The sequence below is a fragment of the Thamnophis elegans genome, chromosome 4 (assembly GCF_009769535.1).
Source record: "Thamnophis elegans isolate rThaEle1 chromosome 4, rThaEle1.pri, whole genome shotgun sequence".
Lineage (NCBI taxonomy): Eukaryota > Metazoa > Chordata > Lepidosauria > Squamata > Colubridae > Thamnophis > Thamnophis elegans.
Window position 1 is genome coordinate 50,210,025 of NC_045544.1, and position 21,594 is coordinate 50,231,618.

The window sequence follows — 21,594 nt, forward strand, 5'->3', positions numbered from 1 at the left end:
AAAATGTAGCTTCCATTTTGTTCTCTGAACTTTCATGGCATCTGATCTTTCTAACATGGAATCCATTCTTTCAGGAGCTCCAAAAGATATTGAAGCAGAGCAGGTTAAAGTCAATTCGTTGACTCACATGGTAGTCATTGTTGATGAAAATAGTGGGGAAAGTGCTACGATTCTGGAGGATCAATTGCAAGTGAGTGGACATTATTATTATTTTTATTATATTGTGTATACTTTATTGGTCATTCTGCATGGAATCATGAAGGTGAATGCTTTCAAAAATGTTTTATGTATATATTGGTTAGATTTACTGTATATCCTGCCTTTCCTAGGAGCTCAGAGTGGCTTACCTGGAAAGCCATTTTCATTTCTGTTGTTACAAATACAACCTGCTTGGCTTGAGAGTAACTAGCTGAAGTCACTCAGTGGATGTTCATGAGTTAGGGAAGATTTCAATCTGAATCTCCCTGAATCAACATTTGCTTGTCACAAAACTTAATAAATAGTAACGATATATGTGGTTGTATGGTCAATTAATTATGTTGATTTTTTGTACTGTCCCAATTGTTTTTACATATCCCACCTGGTCTAGCAGGAGAGGCATGCTCCAGGTGATGTTGGCTAAAGAATGTTGGCAGTTGGGGCCCAGCTAAAAGGAGGAGGGTCTTTTCTGCTCGCTGCTTGTCTTGTGTAATAGTATGCCACGCAGAGGTGGGTTCCTACCAGTTTGTACCAGTTTGGCCGAGTAGGTAACAACTCGGCCTGCCACGCCCCCGAACTGGTTCTATCGTCGGTGCCGCCATCTTGATTTTCAGTTCTGCACATGCGCAGAACAATCTTCATTGCAAAAATATATTTTTCCCCTTTTCTAATGTTGTGCGGATGCACAGACCTTTTTTAGGTGCAAATGCTCACACAAGTGCCAATTTGTTTGTGCGCTGAACCGGCAGTAATGCCAGCAGCAACCCACCGGAGAATAAGTGAGCCCTGACCCTGCTGTCCTTCCAAAGGCCTTTACAAAGTGGTTTTGTGTGTGACCTTGGGGTTCTGGCATTGTGATATATCCCATCTCTTGGCTTTGTCAATGATTATTATTTGACGTTCAGCCATGTATTTTGTTTTATTTGTATTTTATTGTTTTTCTAGCTATTTTTTTTTTCTTGGTGCCTTTTAAAAAATATATATTATTATTTTTTATTTTCAAACATACAAAATGCACAGTAACAAAACTTAGACATAAACTACATTTACACAATACATTGGAACTTTATGTTCCTTCTTATAGCAGTTTCAAATCGGTGCAATTCTCCTTATGTTATTTCCCCTTCTAATATATTTCGTTTGAGTTTCACCATTTTTAACCCTCTTATTTTACTTATCTATCTGGTATATTGGGTGATTATCTCTAATAAGTTTAAACTCTCTTGAGTGCATGGCAATCCTCCTTAACTTTTACTTTTGGGCTTTATTGGCTTCTTTCATTGACCCTTGTTTCTTTCCTCCAACCACCTATACCATTTTTCCCATATCTGATAATTTTCAGTCTCTTTTTTTCTCTGACTTTCTAGCTATTTTATTGTAACCTGCACAGAGTTACATGTGAGATGGGTGGCTATATAAAATAAATAAATATTAATTCTTGAAGAAGTGCGAGATTTCTTATGCAGATATAGATAAGATGGATTTAACCATATGTACCTGGTTAAATAGAACTTGTATTTTCATACAGTCCACAGCAATAAAAAATGTGTGTATTTAAGAAAATTATTATATTATATATAATAATATATATATGAGTTGCACAGCATGAACTATTCAAGATTTTTTAAATAAGTTCTAGGTATCCAAGATGTTTAGATGTTCATTTAAGTATAAGCTGAATATTTATTTGTGAAATTTTAAAAAATACTTCATGAACAGATGTGTATACATATGCTGGGTAGTGTTTAGAATGGCAGTCAAATGGCAGTCATATTGTTTATTTTGAAAGGGAATAATGTGATGGCTATGTATCAAATATGGTTGCGAAGTTTCCAGATGTTGGTCAACATTGAATACAAAAAAAGAATTACTTGTAACTGAGAAGATATCCTGATTAGAATGGGAAAAGATGATTGGAACACTCAGGAACACTTGAATAGCAACTGTCAGCAATTATTTCAGGAAATTACATCTTTTTGCAGGATTGTATATGCAGTGTGATCTGAGAAAGAACAAGTTGGTTCAGGGAGATGCTGACGGGTGTGTGCTGAATACCCTTCAGAAACTCTTCACAGTTGCACAGCTCAATTTTACCGTATTTCAATCATGTCGAGATTAAATAAATATCCATAAATCTAGATTCTGTCCAGTTAGCTTAGACTGATTATTAGAATTTTCCAAACATAGCAGTCCACTTAAATGGTACAGTTTTGTTTCTTAGATTTGATCTTTATTGAGAGGCCATTTCAAAGTTAGTAGTTTTGGATAAAAATAATACAAAAGGCTAAGTAGTTGTGAGTCTATTAATTTCAATTTTCTTTCTGCTTTCAGAGGAAACGGTATAATATAAGATTTTTTTTTAATGTTATTTCCAGAGACTTGGTGAACGCTGGACTGCGGTTTGCCGTTGGACTGAGGAACAATGGCTCAAATTGCAAGAGATTAATACCTCCTGGCAAGAATTGTTGGAAGAACAGGTTAGTGATGGTAATCCCACTAATTCCTGCTTCTCTCGTTGAGTGAGTCCTGAGTAGCCTGCACTTTCCCTTCTGGTTGGAAAATGACTGCTGCTGGGAAGTGAGGTAGTGAACGATTGTGTAAGTGGCCAGAAAGCTATAAGTGAATGTTAAGAGAGTAACAGAAGAACAGAGTTGGAAGGGATCTTGGAGGTCTTCTAGTCCAACCACCTGTTCAAGCATGAAATCCTATTCACCAGTGATGGTGAACCTTTTTTGCACCAAGTGCCCAAACTCCTGGAATGTGCGCGTGCCGGAGTACCGGAAACCCGAAGACCAGCTGGCTGGGGCGCATGCACACGCCAGCCAGCTGGTCTTCAGGTTTCTGATGCTCCAGCCCACGAGAGGACCAGCTGGCAATGCAATGGCACATGTGCCCACAGATAGGGCTCTGTGAAACCAGAAGAGCAGCTGGTGACGGCAACCGTGCCCACAGAAAGGGCTCTGTGTGCTACCTCTGGCACATGTGCCATAGGTTTGCCATCATGGCCCTATACCATTTCAGACAAATGGTTGTCCAATTGTTGAAAATGAGGATCACATGTCTGCAACAATGTGGCGATGGCACTGAAGCAGAAGTCGCCTTGCTATGCTGAAGCTGTCACAATTTTGCCAAATTTCATTCCCTCAGGAATAATGAGTCCATACACTCTATAAGTTAATCGATTTGAGGTATCTTAGTTGAAAGCTTTTGCCCTTTGATGCATTTATTTGCCCAGATAAAGGTTACACACCTGAGAATTTTAGTAATATATAGATTCTCTACATTACAAAAATCTGAAAAGGGAATTGATTTCCTTTCATATTTTTAACTTTTTTTAATCTCCCGAAGCTATGCCATTATTCATGTGTAAAATTAAACTGTAGTTTTCATCTGAATCAGACAAAAAGCATCTATTAGGTCAAAGATGAACTTTTTACTTAAACAGTTAAACAGTTCTGCCAGTCTTTAAAAATATTTATATGTAAGGATATTTTATTAAATGATGTGTTTTCCCCTCAAAATGTTTTCTTTTCAAAACCTGGCCATTTTATTATTAGTGGCAAATATTCATGTATTAATTGATTAGATTTCTACCCTACCTTCCCTCCAGGAGCTATACATATCAATCAGGGGTGGGTTCTGGTAGGCACTGCTGGTTCACTCTTGTGTGCATGTGTGCTTGATGCGTGTTGCATGTATGCATGCGCAATGCACGCACGTGCAGTGAAATTAAAATTGTTTTGCTCATGCCTAGAACTGAAAAACAAGATGGCAGTGTTATAGGCGCTGTTCGGGGGCATGGGAGGCCTGCGTCGCTGCTGGCTCCAGCGACCCAGGCCACCAAACAACTAACAGTTTAGCTGAACCGGTTCAAACCAGTAGGGACCCACTAATCCGTCTCCAGTTTTTTCCCATTATAACTACTACTTTGTGTAGTCCTTGTAGTAAGTGTGACTGGCCCAAAGTCATTAAGTGAACTTCCATTGCTGAGAATGGGTTTAATTTAGATTTCCCTGTTTCTAGTCCAAACAGAAGAACAGTACTGAAATGCATAAAATAATGACCTATGGTGGCACAATGGTTAGAATATAGTACTGCAGGCTAACTCACTGCTAACTCCAGGAGTTCGATTCTGAATGACTCAAGGTTGACTCAGCATTCCATCCTTTTGAGGTTGGTAAAATGAGGACCCAGATTGTTGTTGGCTGATTCTGTAAACTGCTTAGAAAGGGCTGTGAAGCAGTATATAAGTCTAAATGCTAATGCTATAATCATTATATGGGATGTTTGGGCCTGATTTGATAAAAATGTAGTTTTTATTTCAGAAAATTGCACCAAGTAATGGTATTTATGGTTGAATAAAATTTATAGTGTCTAAAAGTTTTGTTTGTTTGTTTGTTTTCTATCAAAAGAAAAAAAGTAGCTGCCTTGCTGTCTATATGGTAGAGAATAAATGTAAATCATAGATTTATAAATCTATGATTTAAATCATGTCTACATAAGAAAAGATGATCTCAGAAGAACTCAATTAAACAGGATATACCTAGACATTATACCTTATAGTGGATGTCAATATTGCAACTGCAGTATGAGATATCTTACCTCTCCTGCTATAAATAATGTGAGGATCAAACAGAATTAATTGAATTAACTTAAAGATAATTTTAAGGTTAATGACAGTTAATAACTTAATAAAAAATAGTATTTGGGAAGACTGAGCCAAACCAGCACACAGATGAAAAGCAGACTGATCCTTGCCATAACTTGGTTCAAAAAACTATAAGGGGGAAGAAAACATTTGCTTATATGGGAGAAAAATGAAAGGTCTGGTTCAGACCTTGAACCAGATGAATTTGGTTCAGACGTTGGTTGACCTTTGGTTCAGACCCATTTGGTTCAGTCCTTGAATCAAATGAAAGGTCAGATTCATAAGAAATCTGCTTCTTACTTCTTATTACTCAGTTTTGTCTCTGTTTTCATAATCTTTCATGTTCTCCTTTTCCTTCTGTGTACATTTTTGTCCTGCTTGTCTCCCAAGGAGCTAAGGAAAATTATGATTTACTTAATCTCATCCATGAAAGTTAAGATTTACCAGAGTTTAACGTTGACCTCATTTTTCTGTTGTTGAGTAGGAATAAACAGAGTAGAAAATAGGAATTAAATGTTTTGGGGAAAATTCATTTTGCTTTCTCTGAATTACATTTTTTCATAATTTTTGGTTGGGCTGGGTTTAATGCTATTGTGGTGCAGTGGTTAGAATGCAGTACTGCAGGCTAACTCTGCATTCCTACTGCCAGGAGTTCGATCCTGACTGGCTCAAGGTTGACTCAGCCATCCATCTTTCTGAGGTTGGTAAAATGAGGACCCTGACTGTTGAGTGTAATATGCTGACTCTATAAATGCTTAGAGCAGAGTTCCCCAACCTTTCTGGGTTGGCAGCTTGAGGGGGGAGTGACAGGCCCCTTTATGTGCACATGCGAATGGGGCTGCAAGCGCACACGAACAGGGTTGTGAGTGTCCAGTACTTGCGGCGATGCTGCTGTGAGTGGGGTGTGTGTGTGTGTGCACATGTACACATGTGCACGCACTGGTCAGCCACTCATGCAGCCTGGGGGCCAACAGGTTGGGGACCCATGGCTTAGAGAGAGCTGTAAAGCACTGAAGCAGTATATAATTCTAAGTGCTATTGCTATTATCTCCAGAATATCTAGCAATTGAATTATAAGACATTCCTACCCAATCATGGTCGTTGTATGTAGCTTGATACCTATTACGTTAAAATGGAAACAACCCATAATTTGTGTGATTGTAACTTAAAAGTCAGCTTGATTATTGTTATGATTCTGAGATCTTGTTTATGTATGATGCAATGGTGGTGGTGTATAAAATATAGGGGAATTAAGTAAGTATATTTATGGATGTACTTTTTTCTCAGTGTATGTTGAAAGCCTGGTTGGTTGAAAAAGAAGAGCTTTAAGCAGAATACAGACATGCAACTTCAAAGATCAAACAGAGCTGAGTGCAAATGTTCGAAAGCTGGCAGTAAGTATTACTTTCTTGTATTGTAAATCTAATAAATTAATAAATAATCAAATAAGCCTTACTTATCATACTACATACACACATACAGAGTGAGAAAGGGGAAGGGAGGGAGGGAAGGAGGAAAAGAGAGAGAGACAGAGAATGATTTTTAAGGCATAAGTTGTCTCTGTTGCAGGCATAGATCATGAACAAGAACTTTCCCACATTCTGAAACAATTTTGGTTTTTACTCAAGGAATGCTTCTGTAGTGATATTACCCATAATGTTTTAAATGGCAAGATCTCTTCTTATGCTGGAAATTCTACTAATATTTCAAGATTCAATGCACTGAACCTCTGAATGGTACTAGCGGCCTGGAACTCATTATTTCTGTAAACCTCAAAATAACATTGCAGCCTCATTTCTCCAATCTCCTGTTTCCAGGATACATACTATAGGTAGTCCTCACTTATTGATTGCCTTGATCAGCAGTCATTTAAAGTTACAAAGATATTGAAAAAAGAGACTTACAACTGCTCTTCAAACTTAAGCTATTTCAGGTGGTTGTGATTTGGGTGCTTGGCAGCACAGTGCATTTACTATGGTTGCAGAATCCTGATGTCACATGATCACCATTTGCAACCTTAACAGATGGCTTCGACAAGTAAAGTCATTGGGGAGACCAGCAGGAAATCACAAGTCATGTTCATGTGACATCATGCTTAGCAATTGTGGGTGATTTGACTAATTATCACAATCTGAATTGACATTGAACATTGGTCATGGTCCCATGATATTTCACTTTTTATAATTGCATTGCTCAGTGATGGAGTCTGCCACTTGCAAATCGGTAAGTGAGGACTACCCATATTGGGCTTCAGTTCCCATATTTTCAGCTTGTTGGTTGTGAATTTGGGGTACAGCCCATTGGAAAACAGGCTGTTCTAGCAAGTATTCAAAATAAATAGTCTCCAGTGGAATGGATATGAATGTTCTGGAAGCTCATCTTTCTCTGTCCATAATTCCTATTCTGTTGGAATTTACAAATTTACAGACATTTACATTCTAAGAAAGTAGCTGTTCCTGTCGGATATCTGAGCAAAAGACATTTCTCTAAAATGGCATGGCTGTTGTTTTTTCACTGTCAGAGTCTGAAAGAAGACATGGGAAAGAAGCGCCAGATGTTGGAACAGCTGAATGAGGTGACCCAGGATTTGGCACAACTCCTGAACAACAAGAAGGCATTAAAAAAAATTGACAGTAATCTTGAAGAACTCACACAGAGATGGGACAACTTAGTTCAGAAACTTGAGGATTACTCTAATCAGGTACCATCCAAATACTACCTCTCTTTATGTTTTGGTTGGGGCTTCATTTGGATATGAATATTGTGCTTCTTTAATCATATTTTTCAGAGTATAAGATGCTCCGAAGTATAAAACACACCTAGCTTAAACAAGAAAAGATATCTGCCCCTGCCTCTCAGCAATTTGCCTCCTTGCAGCAAATACCAAACATTCTGTTTCAGTTTCAGTTCAACACAGCCTGATTAGCACAAGAAAAAAAAACTCTGCCTCTGCCTCCCAGCAATTTGCCTCCTTGCAACAAACAGCCCTTTTCAGTTTTAGTTTCAGCACAGCCTGATTAGCATAAGCAGCTGTTTGTCGGCTGAATTGGGCCTCCTGATGATCAGATGTTCAGGCTGCGGGGATTGCCATAGCCTATTGCCGTCTCCGTGTGCCCCATTTTTGGCCTCCGCATCCCGTTTTCAGCCTCCACTCACCCCATTTTTCAGCCTTCACATGCCCCATTTTCCTCCTGTTCCAGGTGGCAGGGATCGGAATGAGTGGAAAATGGGGCATGCGGAGGTTGAAAACGGAACGTGCAGAGGTTGTGCTGAAGCTGAAGCTGAAACAGGCTGTTTGCTGTTTGCTGCAAAGAGGCAAATTGCTGGGAAGCAGAGGCCAAAGGGTGGGGGCCAGCAGGTAGGCAGGGCTACATTCAGTGTATAAGACACACCCAAATTTTCACCCTCATTTGGGGGAGAGTGCATCTTATACTCGGAAAAATATGATAGATAATTGCATTTGTGATTTTAAAAGTTGTCATTCATTGGATTTTTTTGATTATTTTTCTAGTTTCATTTAATCAAGATTGATCCCTGTCTCCATTGTTACTTTAGGTTTCTGAGGCAATTGTAAAAGTTGGAATGCCCCAGATTTCTCAGAATGTTCTCACTGAAACAATCCTGGTCAAGGAACAAAAAACAGTCCAGGATATTCAAATGGAACAATCTCCACCACCTCTACCAAAGAGGCGGCAAACTGGCCTGGATACTGAAATGAGAAAAAAGGTAAGATGACTTCTTGGTCAGGGAACATCACTCCTTTCTCACTGAACGTAGGACAATATTATTAACAAAAAGTATTTGCTTCCAGTGCCATTACTTTTCCTTATAGGCTGATCCATTTGTTTCCTTCACACATTGGGTGTGGTCCCTTCATGCCACACCACTTTTTGTTTAGCGTATTATATAAAGCTACTCAGTGGGTTTGTTAACTTGGCTTGTGGTTTAATGTGGGTGAGTTAACAGAGTTAATTCAACTAATTGGTGTTAAGAAAATCAAGACTTAGTCCAGAATGTACCTCAGGTTATTTTTACCAGGTGGGTGTGTTGATTACAGATGAAATGAGTCAGTTCCTTTAGAATTAACAGTGGGGACGGAGCACTGGACAAGCTGCTTTAAGCTTTTAATAGATGGCGTTTATCTCCTTGCTTCTCTGGGTGTGATGCTTCCCAATTTCAAGGAGAGCCATCTTCTTTGGTCATGGGGATGAGGGCTGGTCCAACAACAGCTGTAAGAATCTTCTTGCTGCCATTTTTCAGAAAATAAAAGAAACTTGCAATAGTTTCTGCACTTGCACTTTCTTGGCCTGCCAGAGACCAGTCTAACTTAGGGGTGTTAAACTGGAGGCCCGTGTGTCTGATGCGTCATGCACAGGCCACGCTCACCCCAGCTGTGTGAATGAGAAAAACATTGTAAAACATCACGTGATGGCAACGTGATGTAGTGAGTTTGACACCTGTGGTCTAACTGAACATAGTTTGAATATATTGTTTCCTCCCATTATTATGTTTGGAAATATGGAACTCTCAGGCATATATATTTGAAGGAGGCAGCAAGTTGAGGATACTACTTTAGGATGAGGAACAGGAGAGTGGAGGATATAGTGAGAATGCAACTATTTTCTTCAAGACAAAATGTCTCCTCCCCCCTCATCTAGGAAATGTTACTTAGTTAGTTCCCACCAACATTGTATGTTGGTCAGCCTGTAACCTTCAACAAATGGAATAATACATTTTAGACAAAAGATAATGGTTAACTGGAAAGTTGGGGAGGAGAAAACGTTTTCAGATCTTTGAATTTTGAGTGGTAGGAGAAATTATTCCAAACATTATTCTGCTTCTTACAGTAGGCTCGATGTTGAAATTGCGGAGTTGTTGGATGGGATTTTAAAATCAAAAGCAGCCATTCAGGCCATAGAGATCAAAGAGTACAAGAAGATGAGAGAGACTTCAGGCATGAAAGAAAAACTGAAGGTAAAGAGAAAAATAGGAAGGCATTTTCTGTGAACACATTGTCTTGCTAACAGCTGGAAGTCGAGTCTGATAGGAAAATTTCATCTAAATTGAGTTCTATTTATAAATATCTTTTTGGCTAACATAATTGTTCTATACTGGCTACAAAATGCCCTTTTACTAATGACAGGCAATACTTAGAAGTTAATAGGCATTTCTGGCTTCTTTCCGGTTTCCTCCCTTGTAGTAAATTCCCTTTTTACTTTGAGAAGGAAGAGCAATTTAGGAAAAATCTTGTTCTTAAATATGGACCCTGCAGAAATTCTCTCAATAAAACAGAAAATAAAGCAAAGTCATGATTTCAGAGATCTAATAACCTTCCAGTCCACCCTGTGGAGAGAAGATCTAAAAAATGGAAATGTTGACATAATTGTTTTAAATTCATTTTAAATGGCTTATTAAGATATCATCACAGAGATACCTCCTATGTGAAATTTTGTCTGATATCATAGAGTTGTTTATGACCCATGGTGCGGGTGGGGGACTGTACAGCTTTGTCTTTTTTAAATATCCTAAATGGAAATTGAGAAATATCACTTGGATCATTTCTCCAAATGTTTGATTATCGCAGCTACACTTCGTGAAAAATTGCAATCTGGAATGTTGCTATTAAAAGAATCATGTTACTTGCTGCTGTAATAATTATATATATTTGGAGGGTACTTCCAGAGCATTTGGCACTTGTAAGTTTAATGGATTCTTTCCCATGACCCAGAATAGCCTGTTTACAAGGATCCTGACACATTATTTTACAAACACTCATTTAAGTTTTCTGGTCACTCTGATTTGATGTACATATCAGAGTAACATCAGAGAGAGACAGAAAATCAATGACTGATCTGGAGACACAATGTTTAGTTTAAGTAAAGATTACTTAATAAGTGACTAATTGCTGACGTGGAGTTTCAGAGTGGGATAAGATGCTCAAAAAGATGTAAATATCTGGAGGATATAGCGTTGAAGACTTCATTAATTTCAGTTTGTGATGTATGATGATTTTATGAAAATATGACTGTGAAAATCATTTTGATATACAGTAAATGCATCCTCATCTGGTTTATTATTTAGTGCTGTAATTCTACTGAAAAGTTAGACTTACTAGTTACTAATTGCAGAGGTGGAACAAAAAGGCCCAATTTTGCTTAGTGGAATTTTAAATGTTAGGTTTTCATTTTAAGTTTTACGGCTTTGATTGACAGGCAATAAAAGAAGAAAGAGTAGAAGAAGATAAAATGTTGAATGAATTGAAACAGACTGGAGAAAATCTGTTAGACCAAATGGGAAAAGGTAATGTTATGATATAATGGAAGGGAGAAGCACATGCCTTTTCAATTATTTTCTCCTGTTCATGTTTGGAATTTTTAGAATGTATGAATTCATCTTGATGAGTATTAATGGAAATTTGTGATAATGCTAGGTATAATTTAATGGTGTTGAGGCTATATAGTCTATGTTCTAATTGTTCTATCTGGTGTCCTGATGTTTTGCCAGTAACAGTGGCTGGCACCTTCAGAGGTGAACGTGATCTGCTTTGTGGCAAACTCCTCAACAGCTCAGATGCAACAGAGCAGGAACTGACTGAGTTCTTGCTTTTGTTACAAAATTAAATCTCTAAGTGGATTTGTCAACAAGTGCAGACCACTTTCACTTCTGAAGTTGTCAGACACAATTGCTGGCAAAATATCAGGATACCAGATAATTAGATCATAGTTTATTAATCCAAACGTTTATCAAGATCAGACTGACAATGACTACGAAAGCCTGCATTGATATACTAGTGTTTAATTGACCGAAATGAAAATTGTTCTATAACTTTGAGAAGACAGGACTTAATTAATGTAAATTCATTGAGGTTTTTTATCTTTCTTTGTTTTGAGGAAAAAATAAAACGCTGTAGAGAAAGTGCATTTTAACAATAGACCATTCAGTCTTGTTTTTCCATTTTCCAGCTTGTATTATAATAGGTATTCAATCACTATTCCTAAGTCAGGGTTAGGAAATTATGGTCCCACCCAGATATTGATAAATTGGAGGCCAGCAACCCCATGATCATGTCAGAGTTGAGGGATTCTGGGAATTTTAGTTTAGTAACATCTGGAATTCAGCTAAGGTTCCTCATTCTCAAGCTGTGCTCTTCTCTCAAATTGTTCAAGGCAGCAGACATAAATAGGAAGGAACCAGCCATACAGCAGGGCAAAGCAATTGAATGGAATGGAATATTTTGATGGTCATTACTGCTGGTTCAATGCCCACAAAAGTTTTGTGCGCGTACGCTTCGCTTGTGCATGCCAGGTGCGTGCTATGCACACATGCACTTTTGCAACAACAACAAAAAAAACAGGTCTGCACAGGTACAAAATGTAAAAAAAGAAAAAAATTAAATTTGTGCAAATACAATTGTTCTGCACATGCTCAGAACTGAAAATCAAGATGGCAGCCCCATAGGAGAACTGGTTCGGGGGTATGGCAGGCCTGGGTTACTGCCGGTTCCAGTGACCCAGGCCGCCAAACCACTACTGGTTCAGCCGAACCGGTCTGAACCAGTAGGAACCCACCTCTGGTCTTGACCCAGCAAAATTCAGGCAGCCACACAACTGTTATTAATATTTATGATTTTTAATTAAACCAGTTAGAAGATTTCAGCAGTAAAACTGAAACATCCAGACACAGATTAATATCTTTCCTAATAAGGAAAAGATGTGTGACTTTTCCCCTTGCTAATATTCATGTATTCAGTTCTGTTGATCAGTCGTAAGCCTTTGTGTAATTTCTTAATGCAAAGGTACACTTATGACAATGTTTTTGTCTGCTTTTGTCCTTTTCATTAAGAAGTGAGAATTTAGTTAAATGAAGCCATGTGTCAAATGATGGGTGCTAAATATAAACATGCTTTACTAAAAAGATATTGTTTGACCTGTCCCTTGCACGATGCTTAGCCATAATGTGTTTTGTTTGTTTGTTCAGATATGAACTAGCCTATTGTGTCTTAGAATGATAAGTTAACTCATCCATCGCAAACCTGGGGCTCAAAATCCTGCTTGAGCATTTATATCTGGAATAGAGCTGAAATAAAATCTTCCATGCATTGCAACTTGTTGAGTTGATTCCTTTTCTTTGTTCAGAAGGGCTTCCTACTGAAGAAACAGGAAACACCCTTAAGAGGCTCTTGGCAGAATGGAAAGGGGCTGCTTGCTACTTAGAAGAAGTGGCTAGAAAAATGCAATATCAGGATGAAATCAATATTTACTTTAGTGAATTGTGTGAACTCGATAAGTCTGTGAGCGAAAAAGAAACATGGCTGCAAGACAATTCTGCCGTAGTTGAGCATCAACCATTAGCAGTGCTGCAGGAATTGTGCCAGGTAAGCTTGACAACGTTGGTACACAAAATACAATTATTTATGTTTGACTTATACCACTAGAGTACAGTTGCCTCATATTTATGTGCCTGGACTTGAAGATGATCTTGAAAAAGTCTGCTCAGGTATACTACCAGGTGAGGCAAGATTGCTCAAAGAGGAAAAGCTTTTTCCATTATGGTACTTCATCCGTGGAATGTTCTCCTGAGAGAGGTTCATCTAGATCAGTGATGGCTAACCTTTTCTGGAGCAAGTGCCCAAAGTGCAAACATATGTACAAGTGTGCATGCATGCACCGAACCCCCCAAAATGCAATGCGCATGCAGCCCTGCACATGTGCACCCTGCGTATGTGCCTCCCTCCTCCCCACACATGCAAGTGCACCCCCACAAATGCCCCTGCCTGTGCATGCACATACGTCCCCCACATGTGCCCCATCCCTGTGCATGCACCCCCACATCCCATGGCCCTGCAGATGCACGTCAGAAACCCGATTACCAGCTGGCCAGTGGGAGGCGTGCACACATGTGTAGTGGAACTAAACTAGGGCACAGAGAGGGCATGCCAGCTGTGGCACGTGTGCCATAGGTTCGCTATCATGAATCTAGAGTTTATATTATTGTCTTTCAAGCACTTATATGGACAATAGTATTTCTCTAGTCATTATATGGATGTATTTCAGATTTAATGAATGCTGTTTTGCTCTGGTCTTATTTGCTTTTGTTATTATACTATTGTGACAATGATGTTTTTATCTAAATATTTTATATTTAAATAAATAATCTAAATAAATAAATTTAAATAATACTTAGATAAACAATATATATCTAAATATGTTATATTGTAATTTTAATCATATTTGTAAACTGCCATAGAAATGAGGTTGTTGGAATCTTTAAAAATGTTACATTAAAAATAACCGTGTTGGCACTCTGTCTTTCTTAGAGGGAACTCACAAACCTCTTAAGTCTGACTCCTCAAATGGAACATCTGAAGATCAAATGCAGGGAGCTGACATCTCATCCTGCTTCTCCAGACTTCATTGAAGATAGCTTTTGCTCTTTGAACAGCCGCTTCAGTTCTGCCCAGCAGGAACTAGAACTTATTCTGCAGAAGCTGAAGAGAGGTATGCTTTGATTTCTGTAAAATATCCTTTTCTCTTCTTTGTATCATCTTAAGTTTTCTCTTTTGCTAGGAGCAAAAACCTCTCAACGTGGGCTGCTTTCATCTTAGATTTTGGCAAATGCTATATAAATAACCACGAGCATAATCTTTAAAAAAAGGGAAGAAATGTAGTTTGCCCTTCTTTTTGTAATGTCAGAAATATCTTCTTCACCACCCTCCTCCCAGGATCATCTGGACTGGGGTTTTTCTAGAATGAATGAATTTATTAAGCAAATCATTCAAAAAGCTGGTAAAAAGAGAAAGTACGGAATTTTCTTAGGTGATGTCAAAACATATACCATATTTTTCAGAGTATAAGATGCACCAAGGTTTTGAAGAGGCAAATTAAAACAAAAAAGTTTTTGCACTCTGCAGATCTCCCCAAAACAACCTTTTTTCAAAAAAGGGGGCATGAATAGCCTTTAGGAGGCTTGTACAGTGCTCCTGGGGGGGGGGGGGCAAACGAGCAAAAAAGGGCCAGTTTTTGCAAAAATGGGCTCATTTTCTTTTTCAAAAAAAGGGCATGAATAACCTTTAGGAGGCTTATAGAGTGCTCCTGGGGGCTGAGGGGTGGGAAAAATTGAGGGCAGAAATCAATTCTGCCCTCCCTATCCCCAGGAGCACTCTGCAAGGCTCCTAAAGGCTCTGCACGGCCATTTTGGTGAAGGGGTGGGGTTTCAGGAGGCAAAAAGTTCTGTATGTATAAGGTGCACCCAGATTTTCAGCCTCTTTTTTGAGAGAAAAATATACTCCAAAAATATACTCCAAAAATACGGTACTTGTTCTTATGTATATAATGCTCTTTTTTTCTTTTGATTGTATTGATTCCAAGGTCAGATTGCCCCATTGGTGTTCTTGAAGGACTTAGAGAGCGTGGGGGTAAAGATGACCGTCTAAAGTGGCGAGATTTGCTTTTGTGTTCTGTGTTCTATTAAGCACTTTCTCTTATGTCAGACTGTCAGAGTTCAATCTGTCAAGGCATCCCATATGTCTAAAGCACAAGAACCCTCTTCACTTTTGTTGACCTTGAATAGAAAGTCTTAAGGAGCATCATTTGTTATGATGGTTTAATGTATACCCTGCCAGACTAAATGTCTGCCTTGGGCAACTAAACAAAAATCAGACATATAAAATGTATTACTTAAATTCAGCAATAAGCACAGAAAATGTGTCAATAAAACATTCTAATAAAGCCCAAATGTCAACATGCTTGAAGTTATTACTGCTCAATGCTGCCTTAGGTCGAGACAGCTTTTCTTTCATGCAGCTTAAGTATGCTTGCAATTCCCTGTAGATTTTTTTAAATACTTGGATTCAGATGTCTTTTTTTCCTGTGAAAAACAGGTTCCACTCACAGAATCTTCTTTTGCTTTGGAAGAAAACATGGATTCTGCCCATTGTTTTGATTTTTATTTGTGGATTTGTTGCCTTTTTGCCCTTATTCTAGCTTACTAATATTAACCTTAATTATACCAAAGTACCTCTCTAGTTAATACACCCCTAATTAAGTTATGTCAGCTGAATGCACAAATTATGTTTAAGGTATGTAGAACAACAAAAGCAACTCACCTTCAAAATATATTTTAAATATGTTCTATCATCTATCTATCTATCTATCTATCTATCTATCTATCTATCTATCTATCTATCTATCTATCTATCTATCTATCTATCTATCATCATCTATCTATCATCTATCTATCTATCTATCTATCTATCTATCTATCTATCTATCTATCTATCTATCTATCGTTTTGTGTGTGTGTGTGTGTGTGTGTGTGTATGTTCCAGCATAAATCTGGAACGCCTCGAACAATTTTAACCAAACTTGGTACACAGATGACTTACTCTCTAAAAAAAAATACTGTGGGGGTCAGACACCCTTAACATCCCGCGAGGTGTGTGTTCTGTTAAGATACAGCCTGTTGTGCCGTAAAATGGCTTCTACTGTACTGCTGTAAAATGGCTTCTACTGTATAGCACAGTGGAGTTGCCATGGTAACGGATTGACAGTACTCCACAAGAGGGCTCCCTCTTGTAAGGGGAAAAATCCAACATTAGAAAATGTTTGGTCCGAACATTTCCCCCCTATAAATAAATACCTGGGCATACTAGGGTTATTATCTAGTATTTTATATTTAGGAAAATAGAATTCTGGATTGAGGTAATGTTTAGGAAAAAAAGAAAAAGAAGAAAATAAAAACAACAATGTAGCAATTGCCTTTGAATTATTAATTGGATATTGATTTTTGTAAATAGCAGAAGGTGAACATTCTTATTAGAATTTAATAATCTGAATACTTCAAATTTCCATACAATCAGCGAGAAACATCTTATCATAAGCCTCCTTTACAAATCATCAAAGGCAAAGATAAACAGTTGAAGCATCTTTTTCTCCCCCAACAATATTGAAGGAAAAGTGAAGAGAAAGAAAAAAATGTGAAAAGTTTAAACCTGAATTCATTACTTAGGATACAGATACTAATTTGCTCAGTTGCAGTTGATAAAACAAACAGATGAAGCAGACATAGCTGTGAGACTTGATTAACATTTATGTAAATGACCAATACTGCAGATGTTTCTTTGAATGCTAGTTGCCAAAGAGCACTAGAAAAGAGGCAATAACAAGTTCTGTAAGCCATTCTGGACCATAATCAAATCCAATCAATATTAGCATACATTCAGAACTGAACTAAACAGAGCAGCAGCACATCAGAGAACAGTATTTATAGTGAAAAGGCATAAAAGAGACACCCTGGGAAGGCTGCCTGCAACCATTATTTGACATCAGCCATCCAAGTAATTGGTCTTTAAAATGTAGATCTACTGTACACTCTTCTGCAGGGATTCACAGTGCAGTTCAGATTTTTTTTTTTTGAATCAACGATTCAGTTGGTCAGATTTATGCCCACAGACAAAAATTCTTGGCTTCTAACCCAGCCTTTTCTGTTGATAGATTCCAACCCTAATGTGATTCCAGCTGTCATACAACTACTCTATATTTTGAATTATAAAGAAAAATCAATATTACATTGTGCATTAGCTTTCTTCAACCTGATTACTTCCAGATCAGAGCTCCTCTTGACTTTTGTTGGGAGGAGAATGTTGGCCTCAGATGATAAGTGTAAACAAACATGTACCGGAGTCCTGTTTTTTGCACTGACTTTGCAAGAGTTTCAGGAAGCAGTTAGTATTCACCACAAGAAACTTTAAAAAAATGTTTTGACCTAGTAATTATCTATCTATAATTGAAAAATTCTGTATGCAGGGGTGAAATTCAGCAGGTTCTGATAGGTTCTGGAGAATCGGTAGCGGAAACTTTGAGTAGTTCGGAGAACCGGCAAATGCCACCTCTGGCTGGCTCCAGAGTGGGGAGGGAATGGAGATTTTGCAGTATCCTTCACCTGCCATGCCCACCAAGCCACACCCACAGAACCGATAGTAAAAAAATTTGAATTTCACCACTGTCTGTATACTGTGCAGCAACATTTCTATCAGGTTATATTGCATTTATATTTGATATTTTTGCTTCAAATTGTATAATCAAGTTATTAACTTGACTTTAAATACTTACTTTAAATGCAGAACTTGAAAGTCATCCCCCCAAGACTTATTTGGATTCTTTGAAAAAAATTAAGGATGAGTTGAATGAATTAGAAAGCAAAGTGCACTCCATCATGAATTCAGTAAACGACTTGGCTCAGGTTGAAAAAGCCTTGCAGCAGACTAAGGTATGTTTCTTCTTGGCACTTGATTAAATTCTAAGTTCAGATGCAGCAGAATATGAGAGGATTGGTTTCATGTCTTTATCATATTACGTTTTTAACTTTGGTGACTAATGTTGAGATGTGGGTGGAAAGTTTGATTGTCTTTTCCATTTTTTTAAAAAAAGTTTATGTGTGAAAACTGCTGCTCAGTGACAGAGCACTAACAGAAACATGGAGTGCAGAAACGCAGACAAAAAGAAGATTGCATCTAAAATATTTATTGAGAAAAACTTCTTTTTCATATAAACAAAGCTTTAGAATATTAGGAAGTGTTAGCTAAACAGTTTAAGTAGCCATAATAATTATTTCCTTGCTGAGCTGTCAATTTGCAAATGCAAAGGAATGTGTGTATGTGTGGGTGTGAGTGGTGGTAGCCGGGATTAAGCAGATCACAACATGATTCTAACCTATTTCTGATGTGATCAAAGCAGTGACGTGCGATGAGGTTTATGGCTGGTGAGGCAAGCGGGCAAAAGCCGCCCTATGTCGGACACAGCGGCAGGGCTTTCGGAAAGCCCCGGTGCTGTGTCCGGCATAGAGGCGGGATGCCTCTATGTCGGACACAGCGGCAGGGCGGCTTTTGCCTCTAGCGCCAGGGCGGCAGGGCGGCTTTTGCTCGCTTTCAAGAAAGCTTTCTTGAAAGCGGACAAAAGTTGCCCTGCTGCTCCAGCGCTAGAGGCAAAAACCGCCCTGCCGCTATGTCCGACATAGAGGTGTCCCGCTATGTCCAAAAGCCCTGCCGCTATGTCCAAAAGCCCTGCCGCTATGTCCGACATAAAAAAAGTGCCAGCCCGCGTGCCAGCAGAGTCGGGTAAAACACACACACACACACACACACACACACTACTTACAATAATAAAATTACTTACAAATTACATTAATTTTGAATTCTTCCCCCTCCCTCCGACCCACATACCTTTTCCAGCTGGTTCACAGAGGATTTCAACTCTGCTCTTGTCTGCCATGATGAAAATGTAAAATGTAAAAGGAAAAAGGCAAGGTCAGGCTGTGTTAGCTGCTGCCAGAGTCTCCAATGGATGACTCTGCTTAACTGTTTTAAAAAGCCTCTAAAAAACGCCCTCTACAGGAGGAGGCAAGAGAACCAAGTGCCTCATCTACATAAGGAATTTTTCGGCTTTTAACCCTTGTGTTAGCTTTCCAAATACCATGTAAATTAAATCAGAGTTGAAGCCAAAACTATGCTTAAAGTTCCAATTTAATAAGCAGGCATGTTGGCATAGTGCTATGGGATTCCGACTCTGGAAGTTACATCAGAATCCCACCCAGTTAAAAGTTCATGATCTTGCCCCCACACCCACAGTCCATCACATGGTCCAATCTTCTTCTTCCATGCTGGTGTCTACGCCTATTGCTTCCGGTCAGGTGTAAAGGTTTGGGAGACAAAAGATGACCTTGAGCTTCTAGGAAGGAATTTTTTATTTTGAAAACAACATATTCTAACCTTTGCTAAATCCCCCCCTTAATAAGAGTGTGGCAGGCCAAAGATTCTTAAAGGAACTGCTGCAGGCCTGACACCTTGCTTAACTCTGCTCGAGTGATCATCAAGTTAGACTAAATGAGGCACGTGGTTCTCCCGCCTCCTGCTATAGAGGGCACTTTTTCAGAGGCTTTTTTAAACAGTTAAGCACTAAGCAGAGTCATCCACTGTGACTCTGGCAGCAACTACCTTGGATGAGAAGGGAAATGTCTTCTTGGATGAGAAGGGAAATGTCTTCAAGGGAAAACAAAGTCCAGAAGTTTCTTGGATGAGAAGGGAAACATCTTCAAAGGAAAACAAAGTCCAGTTGCCTTTTGAAAAAAGCACCTTTGGGATAACCATGACCTGAGTGACCGAGAATCTCCATAGATAAATCAATTGAAGTTACTTTAAAGCACAGAGCTATCCCATTTCTAGCAGCTAAACTGCTGAAAATGGGTGATTCTGTGACAATACCCAAAATTTTCTATAATGTAGTTGAATCTGTTAATAGGGAGAAAGTAAAGTTCAAGAAAAGCTCTTAAAGAGAATGTTGAAATGCATTGTTAGCAAGTCAGGATTTATTTTATCTAGGCTTTTCCATCTTGGGTGAGAATTTTAATTATAGTTAGTTAACTGTTCCTTTGATGTCAGTGGCTAGGATTGTATGTAGAATTTAGTTTTAGATTTTCAAGTATTGAAGGTAGATGGAATGAGAGGGACGCCTCCAACCATTTTATTGTAAACTGCTGCCTAAAAATCAACACAAGATGTCAATAGAAGAATCAGGGTTATGGACTAGTTCAATAGTTTTAAAAGCTTTTAATTATGCAGTATAGCTTTCACTTTGGCACTGGACAACATCCTAATTTGATACAAAGGTCAATTCCATTACTCTAATACATCAAATATATTTTATAGGAAATAAAACATGAAGGAGCACCATTTTATATAAATATAATTAATATTTTTATATTTATTCCCTGCAGATGGTTTGTGAAACACTAGAAAATCAAAAAAGCATGGTCGATAAACTTGTTGCAGACACACTATTGGAGAGAAGCATATTTCTGCTGAAAAATCAAACCTATACAAGCAAGAATTGAAATGTTTACAAGGATACAGGGATAAATTAAAACTAAAGATTTCTAAACATGTTCACTTATTGGAAGAAACTGTTTCCAAATTGAGGACATATGAGGTAACTAGAAATATCTTTTGTTTAATTACTTGCTTGTAAGTATAATATTCCTCTTTCTCAATTAATTTATATTCTGCAGCAAGCTATAATTTAGTATCTGTTTATATGATTTCAAATGGTATATAATTATATGAGTCAATCATTCTGCAGCCAGAAGTGATTGCAGTGTGATGGGAAAAATAGTAATAATATACCGCCTTGTTCAGCGGAGAATCAATCTGAAAAGCAAATAAGCAGAAATAAATTGTTTTAGTAGCTTCTTCTTGAGAAAGTTTAAAATTTTGTATCTAGTTGGTAACAATGAATGTTGTTAATGCCTGTAAATATAATTTAACTTGATGTAAAAGTCTCTAGTTATTGTATGTATATACTTATTTTTCTTTATCCGTTATGACAATTCTTTATGCTAAGGTTAATGAAAGATGGCCTGAATGGTTTCCAACTACTGTTTAGTTGAGAAAATGAGGCTTGATTTATTACCTGACATTTAAAACATTTATTTCCTGCATGATTGTTTTCTTCTCTCTGCTGAGGAATGGCAATGAATATTAACTGTTTCTGTAAAGCAGGGGTCATGCAGGCAGTGTAATGAGAGAATGGATAATAGACTAAAATAATGATCCAACACCTTTCTTGGCTAGTTGGCGCATTTGCAATTATGAAAACATGTCATTGGTGCAATCCAATGTTCCAGAAGTCCAGAGCTTCTGGATTCACATAGTACTAGGCACTCTTGATAATAGTGTAATATTAATCATTTGACCTCTG

The 21,594-nt window shown here is 38.1% G+C and overlaps 1 protein-coding gene across 1 annotated transcript in view; it reads left to right on the forward strand.

Annotated features, from left to right (window-relative positions):
• LOC116507151 (utrophin-like) overlaps positions 1 to 20,815 on the forward strand; it is a 121,256-nt gene extending 100,441 nt beyond the window's left edge. Inside the window, 12 exon segments of the mRNA XM_032215105.1 lie at positions 81 to 190; positions 2,574 to 2,675; positions 6,134 to 6,164; positions 6,167 to 6,240; positions 7,368 to 7,547; positions 8,402 to 8,569; positions 9,692 to 9,820; positions 11,059 to 11,146; positions 12,982 to 13,220; positions 14,163 to 14,343; positions 17,967 to 18,112; positions 20,615 to 20,815. Of these exon segments, the coding sequence (XP_032070996.1) occupies positions 81 to 190; positions 2,574 to 2,675; positions 6,134 to 6,164; positions 6,167 to 6,240; positions 7,368 to 7,547; positions 8,402 to 8,569; positions 9,692 to 9,820; positions 11,059 to 11,146; positions 12,982 to 13,220; positions 14,163 to 14,343; positions 17,967 to 18,112; positions 20,615 to 20,731 (1,565 nt within the window). The 3' untranslated portion in view covers positions 20,732 to 20,815.
• The last annotated feature ends 779 nt before the right edge of the window (positions 20,816 to 21,594 follow it).